The 23,781-nt window shown below is 45.3% G+C and overlaps 2 protein-coding genes and 1 long non-coding RNA gene across 3 annotated transcripts in view; 2 read left to right on the top strand and 1 right to left on the bottom strand.

The window, feature by feature from the left end:
- LOC138950381 (uncharacterized) overlaps nucleotides 1-1,858 on the top strand; it is a 62,224-nt gene extending 60,366 nt beyond the window's left edge. The window contains exon 4 of the long non-coding RNA XR_011450637.1: nucleotides 1,735-1,858. This is a non-coding gene — a long non-coding RNA (uncharacterized lncRNA). The remainder of the gene's footprint in view (nucleotides 1-1,734) is intronic.
- A 1,799-nt stretch (nucleotides 1,859-3,657) lies between these two features.
- Nucleotides 3,658-9,011, bottom strand: LOC138950360 (uncharacterized). The gene is made up of 3 exons (XM_070322104.1): nucleotides 8,514-9,011; nucleotides 6,933-7,272; nucleotides 3,658-5,740 (listed from the first exon to the last, which is right to left on the bottom strand). The coding sequence occupies exons 1-3, from the start codon at nucleotides 8,702-8,704 to the stop codon at nucleotides 5,555-5,557; spliced, it is 717 nt and encodes a 238-aa protein (XP_070178205.1). The 5' UTR covers nucleotides 8,705-9,011; the 3' UTR covers nucleotides 3,658-5,554.
- An 8,347-nt stretch (nucleotides 9,012-17,358) lies between these two features.
- On the top strand, nucleotides 17,359-20,406 carry LOC138949853 (Kruppel-like factor 18). Its single transcript, XM_070321634.1, has one exon. The coding sequence runs from the start codon at nucleotides 17,359-17,361 to the stop codon at nucleotides 20,404-20,406; it is 3,048 nt and encodes a 1,015-aa protein (XP_070177735.1).
- Nucleotides 20,407-23,781: the final 3,375 nt, after the last annotated feature.

Genomic DNA, 23,781 nt, shown 5'->3' with positions numbered 1-23,781 from the left:
CATTTCAAAAACAAAAATTGCTCGTCCCGTTGCACTGAGTCTGCACACATAAAGCAGGCTGGTAATAAGTCTTATATGTGTTAAGAACGTTCTAAACCCTACACGTTTTCGATTCCGATTGTTCTTGCCTTAAAATAAACGGAAAGCATTCATTTACTGAACAGATGCAGTCGTATTTCAGTGTAGTCTGCTACGTGCTGATCTAGCTGCGACGTTATCGGAATAACACTTGTGTTTTCTGTTAGCTGCTGGGAATTGTATACTAACTCATCATTTGGTAATGTGGATAATAAGGTACATGCCACCAACATGGCATAATTATGAGAGGAATCTTCGCAAGTCGAAACTGAAAAATTAGACACAGCGGGTTCTATTTTTAGATCAGTGCAACTGTGGGCGGCACAGGCGCATGCAATCTGTCAGAAAAAAAACACTTCTGCTTTAATTGAAAAGCAGGACATTAATTTTATGGTCATAATCATTGGTATTGTGGAGAATATAAGCTACATGTCATTAATTAATTCTGAGGATGAGAGTACAGTCTCGCTTTGGCAAAGGGTGTAAGAATACGCTCTGTGGAAAAGTTAGTGCACTCCAGGAGTGCGCTAACAGATTTAAGCGCATCGCCATTAGCCAATCAACTGGTTCACATCAGTCATGTGACACCAGTACTTACTGACAATTATTATTATTATTATTATTATTCAGGGTTCTGAATTAAAGCATGGTAAAGGGAGCGTGTCGTGTAAGTGGAAAGTTGACGAAGCTTTTGAAAACAGAAATTGAATTAAGAAGAAGATGCATCTTGAACACAAGGCCAGTACTGTAACTGACCTTGATACGGATCGATCCAAGGGGGGCAATCTCAGTCATCTCAAAGAGGGAAATCCAAACGCAATCCGCTTTGTTCGATTTTATGTGCTTGGACGATAGAGAAAAAGAAGAAAAGCAAAAGCTGGAGTAAACCTGGACGAAATTGCTATCAAGAACGCAGAATTGATTTTTTCTGAGTTTTTTTTTTGCCGTAAGCGCCATGTTTATCGGAGCAGGAAACTCTTCCAGAGTGAGGCCCCTTTGTTGATGCATGTCAACATCAGATGTGCGAGACGCGATAAACATTGCGCTTACGGCAAAAAAAAACTCAGAAAAAATAAATTCTGCGTTCTTGATAGCAATTTCGTCCAGGTTTACTCCAGCTTTTGCTATTCTTATTTTTCTCTATTTTTCTCGTCCAAGCCCATAAAATCGAACAAAGCGGATTGCGTTTGGATTTCCCTCTTTGAGATGACTGAGATTGCCCCCCTTGGATCGATCCGTATCAAGGTCAGTTACAGTACTGGCCTTGTGTTCAAGATGAAGAAGATGTGGCTTTCAGTTATATAGCCTACAGGAGAACGGGGTTGTTGTTATCCGTTTTCCGTCAAACACGAAGCACACTGATAAAACGTGGTTGACTGACCAAGGCCTGTTGGCACATTATTCAGAATGCACAACAAAATGTAACAACACTTTGATACCCATTTGTCTACGTTCGTGATCACTTGAAATGAATACTGTAAACATAAGTGTTTAAGGTAGTGACTGAGTGTATGTGAAGGTAAACATTTTCAGAAATAAATGCATGATCAAAATATTTGATTTCGGCATCAAAGCGTGTAACATACAATCCTGTACACGTTTGCTTTAGTAGTGTCAAAGAAGGAATCCGTGTGACATAGACTGCTATTACTTCAGGGACACGCCTTCCTGGTAACTGCAGACGGCAGAAACGAGTCCAGGAACCGGTGTGTATGTGATATTGAATGAGCACTTAAAGCACATCTTAAACGGAAGCCGATTAAAGCCAACGAAAACCGTGTGCACCATGTGTCTTGTGTGTGTGTGTGTGTGTGTGTGTGTGTGTGTGTGTGTGTGTGTGTGTATGTGTGTGTGTGTGTGTCTGTGTGTGTCTGTGTGTGTATGTGTGTGTGTGTATCAATCAATCAATCAATCAATGAGTCTTATATCGCGCATATTCCGTGGGTACAGTTCTAGGCGCTCTGCAGTGATGCCGTGTGAGATGAAATTGTATACGGCCAGTAGATTGCAGCCATTTCGGCGCATATTTACCTTTCACGGCGTATTATTCCAAGTCACACGGGTATAGGTAGACAATTATTAACTGTGCCTAAGCAATTTTGCCAGGAAAGACCCTTTTGTCAATCGTGGGATCTTTAACGTGCACACCCAATGTAGTGTACACGGGGGGAGGTTCGGACACCGAAGAGAGTCTGCACACAAAGTTGACTCTGTGAAATAAATTTCCGCCGAACCTGGGATCGAACTCACGCTGACAGCGGCCAACTGAATACAAATCCAGCGCGCTACCAACTGAGCTATATCCCCGCCCAAGCTTGTGTGTGTGTGTGTGTGGGGGGTATGTGTGTGTGTGCGCGCACGAACGCGTGTTTGTGTGTGTGTGTGTGTGTGTGTGCTTGTGTGTGTGTGTGTGTGTGCGTGTGTGTGGGTATGTGTGTGTGTATGTGTGTGTGTGGGTGGGTATGTGTGTGTGTGTGTGTGTGCGTTCGTGTGTGTGTGTGTGTGTGTGTGTGTTCGTGTGTGTGTGTGTGTGTGTGTGTGGGTGGGTGTTTTACAACAATCGATCATACAAATATCGAAGGACATAAACATAACAACACCATCACAAACCCCAACAACAACTATAAAAACAGTCTTTTAACACATAATCAGAACTTGTGATGGACAGAAGCCCACACACACAGATAAACATTCAGACGTACACAGACAGACATGCAGACTGACAACCAGAGATTTTGCTTGTGTGTGTGTGTGTGTTTAAAAAAAAGTCCATGATACATGCATTAACTGACTTACAAATAACAACAACAACAACAACAACAACAATAACAACAGCAACAACAACAGCAACAACATCGTTTCTCAATCAACAACATTGAACTCCAGGATCACTTGAAGTTAAATTTTCATTTCACTTTCTGGCACACCGTTAGGATCAAAGATTTATTTAATACCCCCCCCCCAACAAAAAAAAATCTACCTGTTATAAACGCTCGCAAAATATGAACGACAAACTATTTTCCCGCTTAAATGTAAACGCATGTGTTTGGGTGCGGAATATTGAGTTATAAGAATTTAGTGTGTTTGTTTTTAATATCGAACAACACGTTGCAAATAATGACTGTCTTACTCAAAGATGTTTGTGTTTGTTTAGATAATTAAGTTAAATATGATAAGATATTTTTCAAACTATTGCTGCCGCAGTCGAATCAAATGAGGAAATAAGTTTGTGCTCTGTCCATCCCCCTCCCACCCCCCTACCCCACTTTAGTATTTTCTTTCCGCTGCTATTGTTTAGTAGTCTCAAGTCCAATAATCTTCCCTTTCTTCTTATCTTTGCTTTAGATTATATATTCTTCATTTCTATCTGACTTTTGTTGGGGGGGTAATTAGCATTATTTGTAGATGAACATACATGATATCATGCACTTAAAATATGCATAGCATGCTGTGTGGTCCCAAGGTTTTCCTTGTACAACATGCCACCCTATGTTGTGTGAGATACAATCATGTTTAATCCGCGTGTCTGATCCAAGAAGGTTCACCATCATGTAAAAACAATTAAAGAAAAGCACGTGTTAATCTATGTCGTGCAATTACTGATTTCAATGCTAAACCGACATCAGGTGGTGGAGGGCATACACATTGCAATGAGAGAGCGTTAATCCCTTCAATAAACGTATATATGACGGTGCCTTAATCCCTTCAATACTTCTATATATGACGGTGCCTTAATCCCTTCAATAATTCTATATATGACGGTGCCTTAATTCCTTCAATAATTCTATATATGACGGTGCCTTAAAGCTTTCAATAATCTTATATATTGTTATTTCATATGTTACGTGGCTTTCCATTGGTTAATTGGGCAAAATTGAGCTCAGTGCAAAAGGGATATCGACGACATTTCCTTTATTGCTTCCCCACTTCAAAAACAAAAACACCTACATTTAAAAACAAACAAAAATATATGAAAATGTAATTATCCCAGAATTTAGTTGAGCAAGTGACTAAAGACTTTTTGAAAGAAAAGACATTTTGAAATACTGAAAAGTACAAGAAAAGCGTGAACAAAAAGAAATAATAATCAGAGGGAGGGATATGGAACAGCCAAAACTGAGACAAATACTTTTGTAATTTCTTTACAGTAAAATGTCCAGAGAATTAGCAATATATCTAACATTGACTGACTGTGTGATGATATCTTCTGCTATTGGTCTGTTTCGACAGTGATATCAAAATCGAGAACGTAAATACAAAATGTCCAGAGAATTAGCAATATATCTAACATTGACTGACTGTGTGATGATATCTTCTGCTATTGGTCTGTTTCGACAGTGATATCAAAATCTCGACCTCCGGTCTCGATTTTGATATCACTGTCTCAACAGACCATAGCAGAAGATATCATCACACAGTCCGTCAATATTGGGTAATATGACGGTGCCTTAAAGCCTTCAATAATCTTATATATGACGGTGCATTAAAGCCTTCAATAATCTTATATATGACGGTGCATTAAAGCCTTCAATAATCTTATATATGACAGTGCCCTAAAGCCTTCAATAATCTTATATATATGCGGTGCCTTAAAGCCTTCAATAATCTTATATATGACGGTGCTTTAAAGCCTTCAATAATCGTATATATGACAGTGCCTTAAATCCTTCACTAATCTTATATATGACGGTGCCTTAAAGCCTTCAATAATCTTATATATGACAGTGCCTTAAATCCTTCACTAATCTTATATATGACGGTGCCTTAAAGCCTTCAATAATCTTATATATGACGGTGCCTTAAATCCTTCAATAATCCTATATATGACGGTGCCTTAAAGCCTTCAATAATATTATATATGACGGTGCCTTAAAGCCTTCAATAATCTTATATATGACGGTGCATTAAAGCCTTCAATAATCTTATATATGGCGGTGCCTTAAATCCTTCAATAATCTTATATATGACGGTGCATTAAAGCCTTCAATAATCTTATATATGACGGTGCCTTAAAGCCTTCAATAATAGTCCCTTGCTGTTGCAGCATATCACGAAGACCCTTGTAATCGTGTCATTGCCGAAGAATAACAGTCCCTAGCTGTTGCATCAAAAAGGTAGACCCTTGTAATCTCGTCATTGCCGAATAAATACGGTTCCTCAATTTCAAGAGGCCGTAAAGTTTCTTGCTCCGAAAACAGTGTCCCTTGCTATACGATCACTGCATCATATGACGTAGACTCTTTTAATCTTGCCATTGCCGAAGAAATATAGTTATTTGTTGTTGCAACATATAACTTATATAAGGTAGACTCTTCTAATCTTGCCATTGCTGAAACAATATAGGCCCTTGCTGTTACATCATGAGACGTACACACTTCCATTCTTGCCATTGTCAATGGAATATACTCCCTTCATTTCCAGAGACTGTACAGTTTGTGGCTCCAAAAAAGGTTTTTCTTGCTAAACGATCACTGCATCATATGACGTAGACTCTTTTAATCTTGCCATTGCCGAAGAAATATAGTCCCTTGACGTTAGCGCGGATGAGCACAGCGCGGAAGCTGAAGTTGCTGTTGGTGGTGATGAGGATGTCGCAGAGAGTGAGGATGAACTGGTCGAGCAAGGCGAACTGGAACCCCTCGCACGCGTTATCCTCGTCCCTCTGTTGGGGAAACACCATTGTGGTTACAACAGACACTCACAGACACACATATATATAGAGAGAGAGAGACAAACCTCACCCTCTACCCTCGTTAACTCATTCGGTCAAGTATTGACAATGTAACAAAACAGAATGAGACAAAGAAGGATAACAAGGAAATCAACCACGCCATCAACGAATGAACTAATCAATACAAACTAACAAGAATTTTTTCATTTTTTTTTTCATTTTCATTACTTTATTGTCCCATCGCTGGGAAATTCGGGTCGCTTCCTCCCAGTGGAAAGCTAGCAGCAACGGGGTCGCGCTACCCAGGTGTCTGCGTGTTTAGGTGTATTCAGCCACCTGCACTTATGGCAGAATGACCAAGGTCTTTTACGTGCCATTGTGATGACCTGGGGGTGGGACATGGCTTCCGTCTCTGGGTCTGCACATAAAGTTGACCCGTGTCCGTCCCGGCCCGTGTCCGAACCAGCGACCTTTCGATCACAAGTCCAGTGCTCTACCAACTGAGCTACCGGGCATTAGTACGTAGACAAAGACATAGATCCACCCGGCAATCAAATCCATAATACAAATGTAACCGAGTGCTGAATCACAACAATCACCTTTGGAGGCTAAGTCCAATCAAACACGATTGAGAGTTTTAGAGCTAATTTCTTAGCCCTATAAACACTGTTTTGGTTACGCAAAGGAAAACAAGAACATAGAGAGAGACAGAAGCCGCCAGACCCCATCACAAACAGAACTCTTCAATCCACAGGTGTCTAACCGGCGAGCACTTTCAAAGGCCAACAACTCTGCAGAGCCTGCTGTGAAGGGCGACGGTAGTCTCCATGTCACACACACACACACACACACACACACACACACACACACACACACACACACACACACACACACACACACACACACACACTCAAACAAACAAAACAAACAAACAAACAAACAAACAAACAATCTAAAAACAACATTCACCTGTTTATGCACATGCACAACAATTCCTGCCATTGTTGTGGTGCACCGATGCGATGATACAAAAACACAAATACGACCAAACTAGCACACAAACAAACAAAAATAAACAAACAAACAAACAAGCACACACACACACACACACACACACACACACACACACACACACACACACACACACACACACACACACACACACACACACACACAATCTCACCTGTTTATCCACATGCACAACAATTCCACCAGTGTCCCGATGCGCCGATCCGAACTTTTCTCGCGAAGTCTCGCGCACGACGAGATTATCGGACGCCATGAAAATAACACTCCCGTTCTTGGCGTAAGGCTGGAGGAACTCCCAGAGCGCTCCCAGCTTCTTGATGTCGTTGATCTTGCGGGAGTCTTCGGGGTTGTACTTGCTGACCCCGATACGAATGTGAGCGCAGGCGAGGGGCTTGGAGCGGTTGAACCAGCCCCAGTCCATCAACAGACTCACCGCCATGTCCTGGAGTAGCGGGGTGGGCTTCATAAGCCATTGCCAAGCATCGTCGAAAAACCTGGAAAGATAAGAAATTACAATAGCAACACGTTATTGTATATATTATCCCAGTCCCTCAGCTCACTCACCGCCATGTCTTCAACAAGCGGGGTCAGTTTCATCAGCCATTGCCTGCATTGGAAAATATTGCAAAACATTTATCCAACTAATATTTTATTGTGTAAGATGAAAGTGAAGGCTGATAAAAACTGTACATATTGTGAGGATGAACTTGATGTATTGGAAAAATTTTTCTTTGAATGCCCAACCGTGCTCAGGTTTTGGAATTATATTGAAATGTACATTTTAGTAAACAATTGGCGAAAGAATTAGGTTGAATGTTACAGATGTGGTTTTTGGTATTAAAAGTAACAGCAAAAATATGAAGAAGATTAATCATATTATTTTAATCGCAAAGATGTGCGTAAGCATTTTTAAAAAAACCGATTCACGATTAACACTGGAAATTATTTTTGGAAATCATGTTGTTTTGAGATTTCGTTAGTCTGACGTTTTATTAATTAGAAACAAATTGTTTATTGTCTCTGATTTAAGGTAAAGCATGTAAATGAGAAATTATGTGTACAAACAGAAAACACACAGTTACCATGTTTGTTATCACGTGTTTATTGATTGATTAAAATTTTGGAGAAAAAAAAAATCCATTGCCAAGCATCGTTGAAAAACCTTGAAAAATACGAAATTACACTACCAATAACAACACTTTATTGTCATCATTTTCACGAGTTTTCATTCACAAACACCTGGGAAATAAATCTCATGTTCCCCATGCAATAGTTTATCTACAATCATATAGAATTATATTTTTTACTAAATTATACAGTTGAATTTATATTTATTTTTGTAATAAGGATTAATGAATTTCTAACCGCATATTCAATAATCCCTATTTAAACAAATAATATAAATTCAACTGTAGTCTTTTCTAAAAAAAATCGTTCTTTGTTATTGTAGATTAAAGTCATGTGTATTTTTGTGCCAACTTTTTAGCATTTCCCAGAAATCCAATATGGCGCTGTTTAAGCCAGTTTCCATAGCAACGGCAGTCTATGTCCTATAGTATTAACATATTTTTCATTTATTTTCATAAGTCACTTCAATAACTACCCAGAAAACTAAGTTATTCCATGTATTCTCCAAGTTTAATTTTGGTGATTTTAGTGCCTCTCCTCGCCTTAAGGTGGCACAACTAGCTAAACATCGTCGAGACACAAAGTGAAAACAAGTGAGGAAGCTGACCTGGGTCTGCCGTGAATCAGCCAGGGTGGGAACGTTTTCTTGTAGTGCGGGTTTTGGCGTAGCGCCCAGTAGTGTTCCACGTTGGTGCGTAGGTAGATCACGTCTTCGGGGTAAACCTCGTTGAAGTCAATCCTGTTAAGATGCAAACAGAGTTTTACAATTGTGACCCTCCACCACGGAATGAGTCGCATGTCACCTTTGCATGATTTTCATATTTGTACATTTTCCTAAATAGTTTTTTTATGCTCTATCCAGTGGTGAAAACCGTTTTTAGAAAAGATCGAACACTGTTTGAGTTATAAGCCTGTGACTAAGGTGACCCTCACACAGTTACCAGATACTCCCCGGACTTATATTAATAATAATAATAAATAATACGAGAATTTATAACGCGCACATAATCTCACCACAAGGCGACTTAAGCCTAGCCCAGAACCGCGCTAGGTGACATGCGACTCATTTCGTGGTGGAGGGTCACAATTAGTGTGTGTATTCTTTGTGTATCTTTTGTGTTTTGTGTGTGTTTTTTAAAGTATTATTTTATGGTGTTTACTGGTTTTGAGGTGCAGTGACTAGGAGTGCACCAAGTTGGTTCGTAGGAAGATGACGTCATCGGGGTAAAGATTTAAACAAAGTTTGATTTTGTATCGTGTGTGTGTGTGTGTTTGTGTGTGTGTGCGTGTGTGCGTGTGTGCGTGTGTGTGTGCGTGTGTGTGTGTGTGTGTGCGTGCGTGTGCGTGCGTGCGTGCGTGTGTGTGTGTGTTCCTGTGTGTTCCTGTGTGTGTGTGTGTTTGTGTGTGTGTGTGTGTGTGTGTGTTTGTGTGTGTGTGTGTGTGTGTGTGTGTGTGTGTGTGTGTGTGTGTGTGTGTGTGTGTGTGTGTGTGTGTTAGTGGTGTTTAGTGTTGTTGGAGCGGAGAGACCCATACTGCTCCGTGTTGTTGTGTCGGAAGATGACGCCTTAGGAGTAAACCTCGCTGAAGTCGATCCTGTCAAGATGTACACAGACTTTTAGTGTGTGTTACTTTGTTTGGTTTTCTTTTTGTGTTTGTTTTTAGTGGTGTTTATTGGTTTTGACTCTCCTCGACGTCTAAACATCCCTGTGTGCACGCATGCGCACGATACAGAACACAAATTCACAGCCAAAGTTTCACGCCTTGAAAACAGTACACGCATGCAGAAAAAAGCAAGTCGCGTAAGGCGAAATTATATTTTGTCAAGCTGTGGAACTCACAGAATGAAACTGAACGCACTGCATTTTTTTTACAATGACCGTAGTCCGCCGCTTGTGCAAAACGGAGTGAAACTGACGAGCCTGTTTAGCGCGGTAGTGGTTTCGCTGTGCTGCATAGCACGCTTTTCTGTACCTCTCTTCGTTTTAACTTTCTGAGCGTGTTTTCAATCCAAACATATCATATCTATGTGTTTTTGGAATCAGTAACCGACAAGGAATAAGATGAAATTGTTTTTAAATCGATATCGGAAATTTAATTTTGATCATAATTGTATATGTTTAATGTTCAGAGCTTGTTTTTAATCTAAATATAACATATTTATATGTTTTTGGAATCAGGAAATGATGTAGAATAAGATTAACGTAAATTTAGATCGTTTTATAAAAAAACCAATTATTACAATTTTCAGATTTTTAATGGCCAAAGTCATCAATTAATTTTTAAGCCACCAAACTGAAATGCAATACCGAAGTCCGGCCTTCGTCGAAGATTGCTTTACAAAAATTTAAATCAATTTGATTGAAAAATGAGGGTGTGACAGTGCCGCCTCAACTTTTACAAAAAGCCGGATATGACGTCATCAAAGATATTTATCGAAAAAATAAAACAAACGTCTGGGGATATCATACCCAGGAACTCTCAAGTAAAATTTCATAAAGATCGGTCCAGTAGTTTACTCGCTCTACGCACACACTCAGACACACACACACAGACACTTACACACACACGAGTACAGACTCATGCACGCGTGCGCACGCACACACACACACACAAATACACACATACGAGTACAGACTCATGCACGCGTGCGCACACACACACACACACACACACACACACACACACACAAATACACACACACACACACACACACACAGTAACACTAACACATGTGCACAAAATGAACACAAACACACACACTGCGCGAGAGAGAAAGACTACAGGGAGGCATGACGTCATGATGCATTAATTGACGTCAAAGACTTTCGACCGTGACGTATTCTTCTTACGCGAGCTTTATCCATAGACTTGGAAACTACGGAATTTCTACCCGTCCAAAGCGGCCTGGGGTGGCGTTTGCTGAAAAAATGGGGGCGCCTATTTTACCCACCGTATTTTTGTTAGTATGGTCCCCATTTTTGGTGAACTTCCATCTCCAACTGTAGCACGTAGCCGGGCACAACGAATCCTTCTTTATCCCAGCGAAGCTGGAGGTATCCCGTGAACGCTATACTGTAATCGATTTGAGAAATGTGCACACCGAATAATACATGATAAAGAAGGATTCGTTGTGCCCGGCTACGTGCTACAGTTGGAGATGGAAGTTCACCAAAAATGGGGACCATACTAACAAAAATACGGTGGGTAAAATAGGCGCCCCCATTTTTTCAGCAAACGCCACCCCAGGCCGCTTTGGACGGGTAGAAATTCCGTAGTTTCCAAGTCTATGGATAAAGCTCGCGTAAGAAGAATACGTCACGGTCGAAAGTCTTTGACGTCAATTAATGCATCATGACGTCATGCCTCCCTGTAGTCTTTCTCTCTCGCGCAGTGTGTGTGTTTGTGTTCATTTTGTGCACATGTGTTAGTGTTACTGTGTGTGTGTGTGTGTGTGTGTGTGTGTGTGTGTGTGTGTGTATGTGTGTGTGTGTGTGTGTGTGTGTGTGTGTGTGTGCGCACGCGTGCATGAGTCTGTACTCGTATGTGTGTGGTGTGTGTGTATTTGTGTGTGTGTGTGTGTGTGTGTGTGTGTGTGTGTGCGTGCGCACGCGTGCATGAGTCTGTACTCGTGTGTGTGTAAGTGTGTGTGTGGGCATAAGTGTATGTGTGTGCGTGTATGTGTGTTTGTTTGTAAAGGTGTGCATGTCCGTCTGTCCATATGTGCGTATGGGTGTGTGTTTTGTGTGTATGAAGTTTTTTGTTAGAGAGTGAGTGAGTGCGTGTGAGTGAGTGTGTGTGTGTGTGTGTGTGTGTGTGTGACTTGGTGTGTGTGTGTGTGTGTGTGTGTGTGTGTTTGAGAGAGAGAGAGAGAGAGTGTGTGTGTGGGTGTGTATGTGTGAATGTGTGTGTGCATGAGTTTGTGTGTATGTTTGTGTGTGTATGAGTGTGTATATGTGTTTGTTTGTAAAGGTGTGTGTGTCCGACTGTCTATGTGCGTATTTGTTTGTTTGTTTGCTCAACGCCCAGCCGACCACGAAGGGCCATATCAGGGCGGTGCTGCTTTGACATATAACGTGCGCCACACACAAGACAGAAGTCGCAGCACAGGCTTCATGTCTCACCCAGTCACATTATTCTGACACCGGACCAACCGGAGTGTGTGTGTGTGTGTGAATGTGTGTGTGCATGAGTTTGTGTGTATGTTTGTGTGTGTATGAGTGTGTATATGTGTTTGTTTGTAAAGGTGTGTGTGTCCGTCTGTCTATGTGCTTATTTGTTTGTTTGTTTCCATAATTATCAGGGCGGTGCTGCTTTGAGATATAACGTGAGCCACACAAAAGGCAGAAGTCGCAGCACAGGCTTCGTCTCACCCAGTCACATTATTCTGACACCGGACCAACCAGTCCTAGCATGCACTAACCCCATAATGCCAGCCGCCAGGCGGAGCACCCACTAGATTGCCAATTTTAAAGTTTTAGGTATGACCCGGCCTGGGTTCTAACCCACACACACGGGGCGGACGCCTTACCACTAGGCCAACCGTGTATGTGCGTATGAGTGTGTGTATTGTGTGTATGAGATTTGTGTGAGTCAATGTGTGTGTGTGTGTGTGTGTGTGTGTGTGTGTGTGTGTGTGTGTGTGTGTGTGTGTGGGTGTGTGCGTGCGTACATGCGTGCGTATGTACATGTGTGTGTGTGTGTGTGTGTGTGTGTTTGTGTGGGTGTGTGTCTGTTTGTATAAGAGATAAAGAGAGAGAGAGAGAGAGAGAGAGAGAGAGAGAGAGAGAGAGTGGGTGGGTTGGTTTGTGTGTGTGTGTGTGCGTAAGTGTATGTGTGTGTGTATGTGTGTTTGTTTGTAAAGGTGTGTATGTCCGTCTGTCTATATGTGCGTATGGGGGTGTGTTTTGTGTGTACAGTGAAGTGTGTGTGAGAGAGTGAGTGAGTGCGTGTGAGTGAGTGTGTATGTGTGTACGTGTGTACGTGTGTAACTTGGGTGTGTGTGTGTGTTTGTGTGTGTGTGTGTGTGTGTGTGTTCGTGTGTGTGCGTGTTTGAGAGAGAGAGAGAGAGAGAGAGAGAGAGAGAGAGAGAGAGAGAGAGAGAGAGAGAGAGAGAGAGAGAGAGAGAGAGAGAGAGAGAGAGAGAGAGAGAGAGAGAGAGAGAGGTTTGTCTTTCGCTGGGGTATGCAGTGCCTTGGCGTTGCACATCTACTTAATCATGTATTATTCGGTGTGCACATTTCTCAAATCGATTACAGTATAGCGTTCACGGGATACCTCCAGCTTCGCTGGGATAACAACAAAAGCACGAAACGTAAAAGCGTGTTTTGCTGTCCTCTGCTTGTGCATTAATCAACAAAAAATACCATGTTACTTCCCTTGATATAAAATACCATGTTACTTCCCTTGATATAAAATACCATGTTACTTCCCTTGATATAAAATACCATGTTACTTCCCTTGATATAAAATACCATGTTACTTCCCTTGATACAAAATGACTAAAAGAAATGCCCCGGTCAATGCTAAACCACGTCGAAAGCGTATTTGTATAGCTGTCCTCTGCTAGTGCATTAAACAACGAAATGTCTTTTTTTTTAACATCATGAGGGTTTACTATAAGCATTGCGTCGGATAGAAGAGAAGAAACCTTTTTCTTAAAAAAAAAAAAGTGATACAAAAAGAAATTGACTATGTTTCTGAGGTCGGAGTGTCAACATTGACTAATTGATCTAAAGTGAAATCGCTGACGTCAAAAGCCATAACAGGACTAAAGGCGTTCTGAAAATTGTTTGAGAGGCAACAACAGTGTTTCGAGATAGACAGTTATCATTTTGTCATCCTTTTCACGAGTTTTCACGCGTGTCTAGCCTTGCTGATGGCTGCTCCCGGGTTTTCAGTGTCGACTGTGTGACAGGGGAGGCTACCGCTCCTTTCACAGCAGACTCTGCACCCGAGTTGTTGGCCTTTAAAAGTCAACACCAGTGGATTGTAGAATTCTGTTTGTGATGGGGTCTGGTGGTTTCCGATTGTCTGTATGTTCATGGAAACCTTCGGGTTTGCATAACAGTTTTTGTAGGGCTAAGAAATTAGCCCTAACATTTTCAATCCTGTTTGATTGCACTTCGCTTCCCGAGGTGATCGTAGTGTTTCGGCACACGGTTACAACTGTTTTTAGGTTCAGGCCAATGGTTTGACTACTTGTTTTGATATCGCCTCACGCGACTTATTTGTTCTTCCCTTGTGTCTTCAGGCGCATCCTGTGATTCACAAGCTCTGAACTCGACCAACAATGCTTGCTGCGGTGACCAGGCTTACAACAACAGGACACAGTTCTGCTGCGGAAGCACACTGAAAGCAAGGATTCACTACGAAGGCTGCTGTGGGAACCAAACCTACAACCAAGTGTCACACATCTGCTGTGGGGGTCAAATCCAATCAGGCGGAACGTGGTACTATGGATGCTGTGAGGGCGAGGTCTATGACACTGCCAAACACAGTTGTTGTAATGGAACGCTTCGAGATGTAAAAACCTACGGCGGCTGTTGTGGAAAGGAAACCTACAACTACATGACACAAACATGCTGCGGAGATATCATCAAGCCTGGCGGAAGGAACCAGGGGTGCTGCGGAACCGACACCTACAATTACCAAACACACCTATGCTGTAACGGCACACTTCACGAGAGAGGAGCAAACACCGGTTGCTGTGGAAAACAACCCTATAACAGTATGACGCACACCTGTTGTGCAGGCACCATCAGGCCAGGTGGGTACCACGGCTGTTGCGGGACTGAGATCTACGATTACAGGACACGCGTTTGTTGCGGCGGCAAACTTCAAGAGAAGTCAACTTTCTCCTCGTGTTGCGGAACTACGACCTACAACTACCTGACCCACACCTGCTGTATGGGCAAACTGCAGCCAGGTGGACGGAACTATGGCTGCTGCGACACTGAGGCCTACAACGCCTTGACTCATATCTGCTGCGCAGGGACGTCCAGACCTAAAGGAACGCTGAGCGGTTGCTGTGGCGACGAACTCTACAACAGTTTGACGCAGACATGTTGTTACGGCACGCTTCACGCAAAGGTGGCAAACAGCGGTTGCTGCGGGCTTCAGACCTACAATACAAGCTCGCACACCTGCTGCAGAGGTAACATCGTGCCAGGTGGAAGAGATCATCGTTGCTGTGGAACTGGGGTCTACAACTACAAGTCTCACGTGTGTTGCGCCGGCACAGCTAGAGAAAGGGGAACGTACAGCAGTTGCTGTGGAAACCAGACCTACAACCGCTTGACTCATACTTGCTGTGGAAATTCCATCAAGCCGGGCGGTATCTATCATGGTTGCTGTGACGATAAGGTCTACGATTCCAGGACACACCTGTGCTGCTATGGCAAACTGCAAGAAAAGGGAACAAACTGCGGCTGCTGTGGGTCCCAGGCCTATAACACGACTACACAAACCTGCTGCGGGAACTCTGTCAAGTCAGGGGGAAGATTCCATGGCTGCTGTGGGATTGAAGTCTACGACACCAGGACTCACCTGTGCTGTGCAGGCACGCTCAAAGAAAAGGGAACCGACGGCAGCTGTTGCGGCAGTGAGCCCTACAACCGTTTGACGCACACCTGTTGTGCAGGTACCATCAAGCCAGGCGGAACGAATCACGGATGCTGCGGCAGTCAGACCTATAACTACAGAACTGAAAGTTGCTGCAGATCGCAAGCCTACAACAGAACGACACACTTATGCTGCAGTTACACGCTACAAGAAAAGGGAACCAACAATGGTTGCTGTGGCACCCACACCTACAACACACTGACACACACCTGTTGCGGTGGCAGAATTCAATCAGGCGGAGCCAACCACAGCTGCTGCGGAACTGGGGTTTACAATTACAGAACTCAGATCTGTTGCGCCGGCACATCTACAGAGAGAGGAACGTACAGCAGCTGCTGTGGGAGTCAACCCTACAACCGCTTGACTCAGACCTGCTGTGGCGGCACCATCAAGCCAGGCAGCGCCTATCACAGATGCTGCGGCAACGAGCCGTACGACTACAGGACACAGTACTGCTGTGGGACTCAGCCCTACAACAGAACGACACACACCTGTTGCAGTGGTAAAGTCCAGACAGGTGGCACGTCCCATGGTTGCTGCGGAACCAAAGTCTACAACTACAGGACACAGATATGTTGTGCAGGAACACCCCGAGAGAGAGGGACGCACACCAGCTGCTGTGGAAACGAGACCTTCAGCTCCTACACACACACCTGTTGCTTTGGCAAGATTTTGACAGGCGGATCGTCGCATAGCTGCTGTGGAACTGACGTTTATAATTACAGGACTCAGATCTGTTGCGCTGGTACACTTGCAGAAAGGGGAACCTACAGCAGTTGTTGCGGAAACACGACGTACGATCGTTTGACACAAACCTGCTGTGGGAGCTCCGTGAAACCAGGCGGAACATACTACCGATGTTGTGGCAACGAAACGTACGACTACAGGACACAGTACTGCTGTGGGACTCAGCCCTACAACAGAACCACACACACTTGTTGCAGTGGAAAAGTCCAGCTCGGTGGCACGTCCCATGGCTGCTGCGGAACCCGAGTCTACAACTACAGGACACAAATCTGCTGTGGTGGAACGCCGCGAGACAGAGGAACGCACAATAGTTGCTGTGGGAATCAGACCTACAGCTCCGTCACGCACACCTGCTGTGGGAGCTCCGTGAAACCAGGCGGAACAAACTACCGATGTTGTGGAACGGGGATGTACGACTATCGAACGGAAAGCTGTTGTGGATCTCAAACCTACAACAAAACCACACACACTTGCTGCAGCAGTAGAATTCTGCCAGGCGGAACCAACCACAGCTGCTGCCTAACTAGGGCTTACAACTACGGAACTCAGATCTGCTGCCTGGGCAAAGTTACAGCGAGAGGAACGAACAACAGCTGCTGTGGAAGTCAAGCCTACAATCGTCTGACCAAGTCATGTTGTGGCAGTACCATCAGTCCAGGGGGAACATACTACCGATGTTGTGGGACTGGAGCGTACGACTATCTAACGCAAAGTTGCTGTGGAACTCAAATATTCAACAAAACAATACACACTTGTTGCAGCGGCAACATTCTGTCAGGCGGAACCAACCACGCGGAACTGGGGTTTACAACTACAGGACTCAGATCTGTTGCCTCGGAACAGCTCGAGACAGGGAAACATACAGCAGTTGCTGTGGAAATCAAGCCTACAACCGCTTGACCCAGACATGCTGTGGAGGCGCCATCAATCCAGGGGGAACGTACTACCGATGTTGTGGAACAGGGATGTACGACTATCGGACGCAAAGCTGCTGCGGATCTCAAACCTACAACAGATCCACACACACCTGCTGTGGACGAAGCTTGAAACCAGGCGGAACATACTACCGATGTTGTGGAACTGATATGTATGACTATCGAACGCAGAGTTGCTGTGGATTGCAAACCTACAACAGAACCACACACACCTGCTGTGGAGGCAGAATTCAGTCAGGCGGAACTAACCACAGCTGCTGCGGAACTGAGGTATACAACTACAGGACTCAGATCTGTTGCGCCGGCACAGCAACAGAGAGAGGAACGTACAGCAGCTGCTGTGGGAGTCAACCCTACAACCGCTTGAACCAAACTTGCTGTGGTGGCACTATCAAGCCAGGCAGCGCCTATCACAGTTGCTGCGGCAACGAGCCTTACGACTACAGGACACAGTACTGCTGTGGATCTCAGCCCCACAACAGAACGACACACACCTGCTGCGGAGGCAGAATTCAGTCAGGCGGAACCAACCACACCTGCTGTGGAACTCAGGTGTACAACATTAGAACTCAGACCTGCTGCGGAGGAAAAGCCCAGCCAGGTGGAACACAGTTCAGGTGCTGTGGAGTTGGAGTCTACAACTACGCCTCACACACCTGTTGTTTGGGAAAAGCCGTGCCAGGTGGGTCTTTTCACAGGTGTTGTGGAAGCCAGACGTATGACTACAGAACACACACCTGCTGCAGCGCTGGCAATGTGCTTCCAGGCGGTCTCAACCGCTACTGCTGTGGAAACCAAACATACAAAATGGACTCAGATAAGCGTTGTTGCAACGCAGCAATACCTTACAACTACAAGAACCAAACCTGCTGCAGCGGCAAGGTCGGAAAAGGCGGAGTCGGGTACCTGTGCTGTGGGACCAAGGCCTACCGCTCCTCCAGTCATAAATGTTGCGACGGCGAGGTCGTGAAAGGACGAAATACCCGCTGCTGCGGATCCAAGGGTTACAAATGGAGGACACACGAATGCTGCAACGGCACCGTACTACCTGGTGGGAAATCCTTCGGTTGCTGTGGCAACCAGTCCTACAATTACTACTCGCAGGACTGTTGCGGCGGCCAAGTCTTGTCAAGTGTAACCCACACGTGTTGCAATGACGTAATTTTCCCCGGTGGAACATACTACAGATGTTGCGGCAACCAGACCTACAATTCCCTGACGCAGGACTGCTGCAACGGACAGGTCGTCAAGGGCGGAAAGGATCATTACTGCTGCGGAAACAACCAGACATACAACTACAAGACACAGAAATGCTGCAACGGTCACGTGGGCTTGGGTGGTGGGCGCAACTGGGCTTGCTGCGGAAACCAGAGCTACCATTACAGGTCTCACGGCTGCTGTGGAAACCAGAGCTACCCGAAAAAGACTCACGGTTGCTGCGGAGCTGAGACTAAACAATTCTACAGCAAATATGAACACACCTGCTGCTTAGGGAAGCTGCTGTCAAGGGGGATCAACCACCTGTGCTGTGGAAACCAGAGCTACCCGCAAAGGACTCACGGCTGCTGCGGAGCTGAGACTAAAACACCCTACAGCAAACGTGAACACAACTGCTGCGGAGGAGAGCTGCGATCAGGAGGGGGAATCAACCACTGGTGCTGTGGAAACGAGACCTACAACCCCAGCACACGTTTATGCTGCCAAGGCCAGGTCAAGAAAGGTGGATCGGACCGGAGATGCTGTGGGAGTAATTCTTACAGCTACAGCAATCAGTCCTGCTGTTTAGGCCAGGTCAAAAAAGGTGGACCGGATAGAAGATGCTGTGGGAGTAAGACTTACAGCTACAGTAATCAGTCCTGCTGTGAAGGCCAGATCAAAAAAGGTGGACCGGATAGCAGATGTTGCGGGAGCAAGACGTACACCTACAGCAACCAGACCTGCTGTAACGGCAACGTAAAGCAAGGTGGGCCTTACTTTAGATGCTGCGGGAACAAACCCTACAGCTATAGAAATGAAAGCTGCTGCGAGGGCAAGGTCAAGCCGGGTGGATCTTACCACCGTTGCTGTGGAGCCAAGACGTATGACTACCGGACACAGGCATGCTGTGCAGGGAAAGTGGGACCGGGTGGGTCGTACTACTATCGTTGCTGTGGCGACAAGTCCTACAACACGAGAACCGGGGGGTGTTGCAACTCAACACGGGCCTACAACAGGACGACACACACTTGCTGTGGAGGAAAGCTCAAGGCCGGTGGAAGCAATCACTACTGTTGCGGGGATCGAGTCTTCAACTACCTCACACACGGCTGCTGCTGGACTCGAACCTACAACCGAACGACCAGCAACTGCTGCACAAGTAGAGTCGTGCCTGGAGGAACGAATCATGGCTGCTGCGGCAAGAAGGCGTACAACGTCACCACCCACACCTGTTGCATCGGGAAAATTCTACCTGGAGGAAGAGATTACCGTTGCTGCAGAAAACAAGCCTACAACTCCAAGACTCACAACTGCTGCGAAAAAAAGAACGTCCTGCTGGGAGGAACGAACCACCGCTGCTGTGGCAACCAGACATACAACACCCTGACCCACACGTGCTGTGCAGGTAAAATCCAGCCAGGCGGAACCGACCACGCCTGTTGCGGCGGCCAAGTCAAGCCGGGAGGACCCAATTGCTGTGGTAGTCAGCCATACAACTACAGTACACAACGATGCTGCAGTTACAAGGTCGTGTCAGGAGGAGCCAAAACTGCTTGCTGTGGCGATCAGTCGTACAACTACACAATCCAGAGCTGTTGTCAAAACCAAGTCAAGCCGGGTGGGTTCGGGTATTCCTGCTGTGTGGCTGAAGCCTACAACAGAACGTCACACGGTTGCTGCAATTACAAAGTCGTGTCAGGAGGAGGAAGATACCATGCTTGCTGTGGAGATCAGTCCTATGACTACACCTCTCAAAGTTGCTGTCAAAACCAGGTCAAGACGGGTGGATCGGGGTACTCCTGCTGTGGAGCGGAAGCCTACAACTACAGGACACACCGCTGCTGTGGTGTCAAGCCCTACAACATCACAACACAACGCTGCTGCTGGACCGAGCCTTACGACTCTACGACACACGGTTGCTGCAATACTGTGCCGTACGAAAGGACGGCACAGCGCTGCTGTAGCGGCCAGGTCCAGGCCAACACCACGAGCTGCCCCTAGTGACGTCATCACTCTCCATGGCGGAGTCCCGGATACACAAATTGTTTGAAAGGGCATAACGAACCAAGATCCTGCGAACGGTTAAACGGGAGAGAAGACAGCAACACTACTCGTAGTGAGGAAAAGTGTAGTCGATTTTAATCCAGTTCCAACCCACCCCCCCTAATAATCGTCCTATCAACTAAACATAAATATGATCAAGCTCAAACGTGAAGTTGAGCAATGTTTTATTGATTAGTTTCAAAAGTTAAAAAACAGTTACAACAATGAAATTGTAAACAGAAAGGGATAATAGATGATAAGGACACAAGGATAAATTCAAGTCGTCTTGTTGGAAATATCAGTATCAAAGTCATGTGTGCGTGTGCTGCATGAGATTATTTTCGTTTTACATGTAACATTCAGTACTTGCAATGTTTTTGACGCATATATACACATTTTTGTCAAAACACACATTCACATCCACACACACACACACACACACACGAACACACACACACACACACACGAACACACACACACACACACACACGCATACACACACACACACACACAGATCCATAGACACACTAACACCCACCCCCACCCGTAACCCGACCCCCTACCAACACACACACACACACGAACGCATATATTTACAAACACACACATACACACAAACATACACAAACACACACACACGCACGCACACACACACACATACACACAGATCCATAGACACACTAACCCCCACCCAACACCCGACCCCCTCCCAACACACACACACACACACACACACGAACGCATACATTTACACACACACACACACACACGAACGCATACATTTACACACACACACACACACACACTCAGATCCTCAGACACCCTACCTCCCATTCCCTCCACACAAACACACGCACGCACGCACGCACGCATACACTTAAACACACAACATGCACAGAGATCCACTGACACATATAACCTGCTCCACACACAAACACACACACACACACACACACCCACACACATGCGCATGAACACAACACACACTCACAACACACACACACGCACGCGTACACACACACAAACACTAACGCACACACACACTCACACACACACCCACACACACATACACACACATGCAAAGACACACACATGCGCACACATGCACACACACACACACAACACACACACACACACACACACACACACACTCGTGAATCAACCTCTTCAGACATCACTTCCCGCCAAAGATGAAGCTTTGAAGATAAAGACCATTGTTGGAGCAGTCCGCGGTACAAGCCATCAACAACTGTACGACGAGTCAGGCTTTATTTCACTTTTAGAGAGACGTAAACGTCAAAAGTTGATATTATTTCACAAGATTGTACACCGTAAGGTGCCAAACTACTTACTTGCGATATTGCCACCATTATATCAACTAATAACCCATATCGCCAGCGCAGACCTTTAGATATGAAAGTTCCATCGTTTAACACTGAATTATACAGAAACTCATTTCTCCCATCTTCAACACAACTCTGGAATTCTTTACCAGACTACATAAAACTTAGTGAGTCCCTAAGTGAATTCAACCACTTTTTGTCAAAAACGATTTAAGTCCGCCGTGTTATTGGTATTCTGGAGATCGCATATCACAAACAATTTACTGTGAGCTCAGGCTATATATATACTGTTCAAAAAAAGAAACGCATAGCTTGTAATATTTGGTTAATTTAGTTATATGGCTACAAGGATATCCACCAAACTGCAGAAAATGTTTATCTGGTCGTCGACCTTTCGTCCATTGCCACAAGTGAGCTCTGCACGTGACGCATGCGTTATCAGTGGCTACAATGTCAAAATTGCTCATTTGGCATGACCACTCGTCATGCTTCAGTGTAATCTCGTGAAACTCGGGGAATATTGAGCTCTCACCATGTCTTCCAAAACCCATAAAAGCGGATTGTTCGCCACAAAGAAATCAGACGACAATTCAGCGACGAAAGATGGCCCGATTGAGCAGAGAAGACCGCCAAATTGCATTAGGTCGTTTACAAGCAGGCCAAAGTCAAAGTGCAATCGCCAGGCACTTCCACGTGTCCCAGAGCACCATCAGTAGACTGTGGGTCAGGTTTCAAGCCACTGGCTCCGTTGCTGACTTGCCACGAGCGGGAAGACCAAGGGCGACAACTGCTGCTCACGACCGCTTCATACGGCTCCGCCACCTCCGAAATCGTTTCATGTCGGCCTCATCTTCTGTCCAGGCTCTCCCCGGGCCACACCGATTATCGGACCAGACCGTGCGGAACCGCCTGCATGAAGCTGGTTTGAGAGCTCGCAGACCTCACAGAGGAGCTGTCCTCACCCGCCGCCATCGCCAGAACCGAGTGCAGTGGGGCAACCAGCACCTTCGCTGGACCGTCCGGAATCACTGGAGACACGTGTGGTTCAGCGACGAGTCCTACTTCCTGCTCCAGCGACATGATGGTCGGAGGAGGGTCTACCGGAGAGTAAACGAACGTTACGCGCCCAACTGTGTGGATGAGGCACCCGTTCATGGTGGTGGAGGCGTCATGGTGTGGGGGGCGATCAATACCGCTGGAAGGAGCACCCTGGTGCACGTCCAAGGGCGCATAACTGCCCAGCGATACGTGGAGGAAATTCTGCGCCCACACGCCCTTCCTCTTCTGGCTGACCAGGATGCCATATTCCAGCAGGACAACGCTCGCCCGCACACAGCACGACTCACCACCCAGTTCCTCACCGACCACCATGTCCAGGTGCTTCCCTGGCCATCCATGTCGCCAGACATGAACCCGATAGAACACCTCTGGGATGAATTGGACAGACGTGTGCGCAGGCGAGAAGAAGCGCCGGCAAATCACCGCGATCTATTGCAGGCACTTCAGGAGGAGTGGGACACCATCCCACAGCAAGATATCCGGCATCTGATCCAGTCCATGCCCAGAAGGTGCCGGGCAGTTGTTGCTGCTCAAGGCAGTCACACCCCCTACTGACTTGACAGCCTCGGCACCCAATCGTATTGATTGACTGATTGATTTGAAGATGCAAATGAACTGTGTGTGCATTCAACTGTGTCCATACCAAATTTCAAACAAATAATCTAAATATTGGATTTTCTGTTAATTTTTTCGAAAAATAAAACAAATTTGGCAAGTAGCAACTATGCGTTTCTTTTTTTGAACAGTAAGAAACGGCGTCTGGTATCAAAACCTGAGATCAACGCATCGACGCAAAAACTGTCATTTTGTAAGTTTGGAACAACAAATCAAGGTCAGAACAGCTATATAATCGCTATTGTGTTTTCAGCGTAGCAATAGGGTCCGATATTTAGACTCAAACAAGTATAATGCGACTAAATATCGGACCCTA

The sequence above is a fragment of the Littorina saxatilis genome, linkage group LG16, assembly GCF_037325665.1.
Source record: "Littorina saxatilis isolate snail1 linkage group LG16, US_GU_Lsax_2.0, whole genome shotgun sequence".
In the NCBI taxonomy this organism is placed as follows: domain Eukaryota; kingdom Metazoa; phylum Mollusca; class Gastropoda; order Littorinimorpha; family Littorinidae; genus Littorina; species Littorina saxatilis.
Note: the sequence above shows the minus strand (reverse complement) of the source record. Positions and strands in the feature narration are given on the sequence as shown.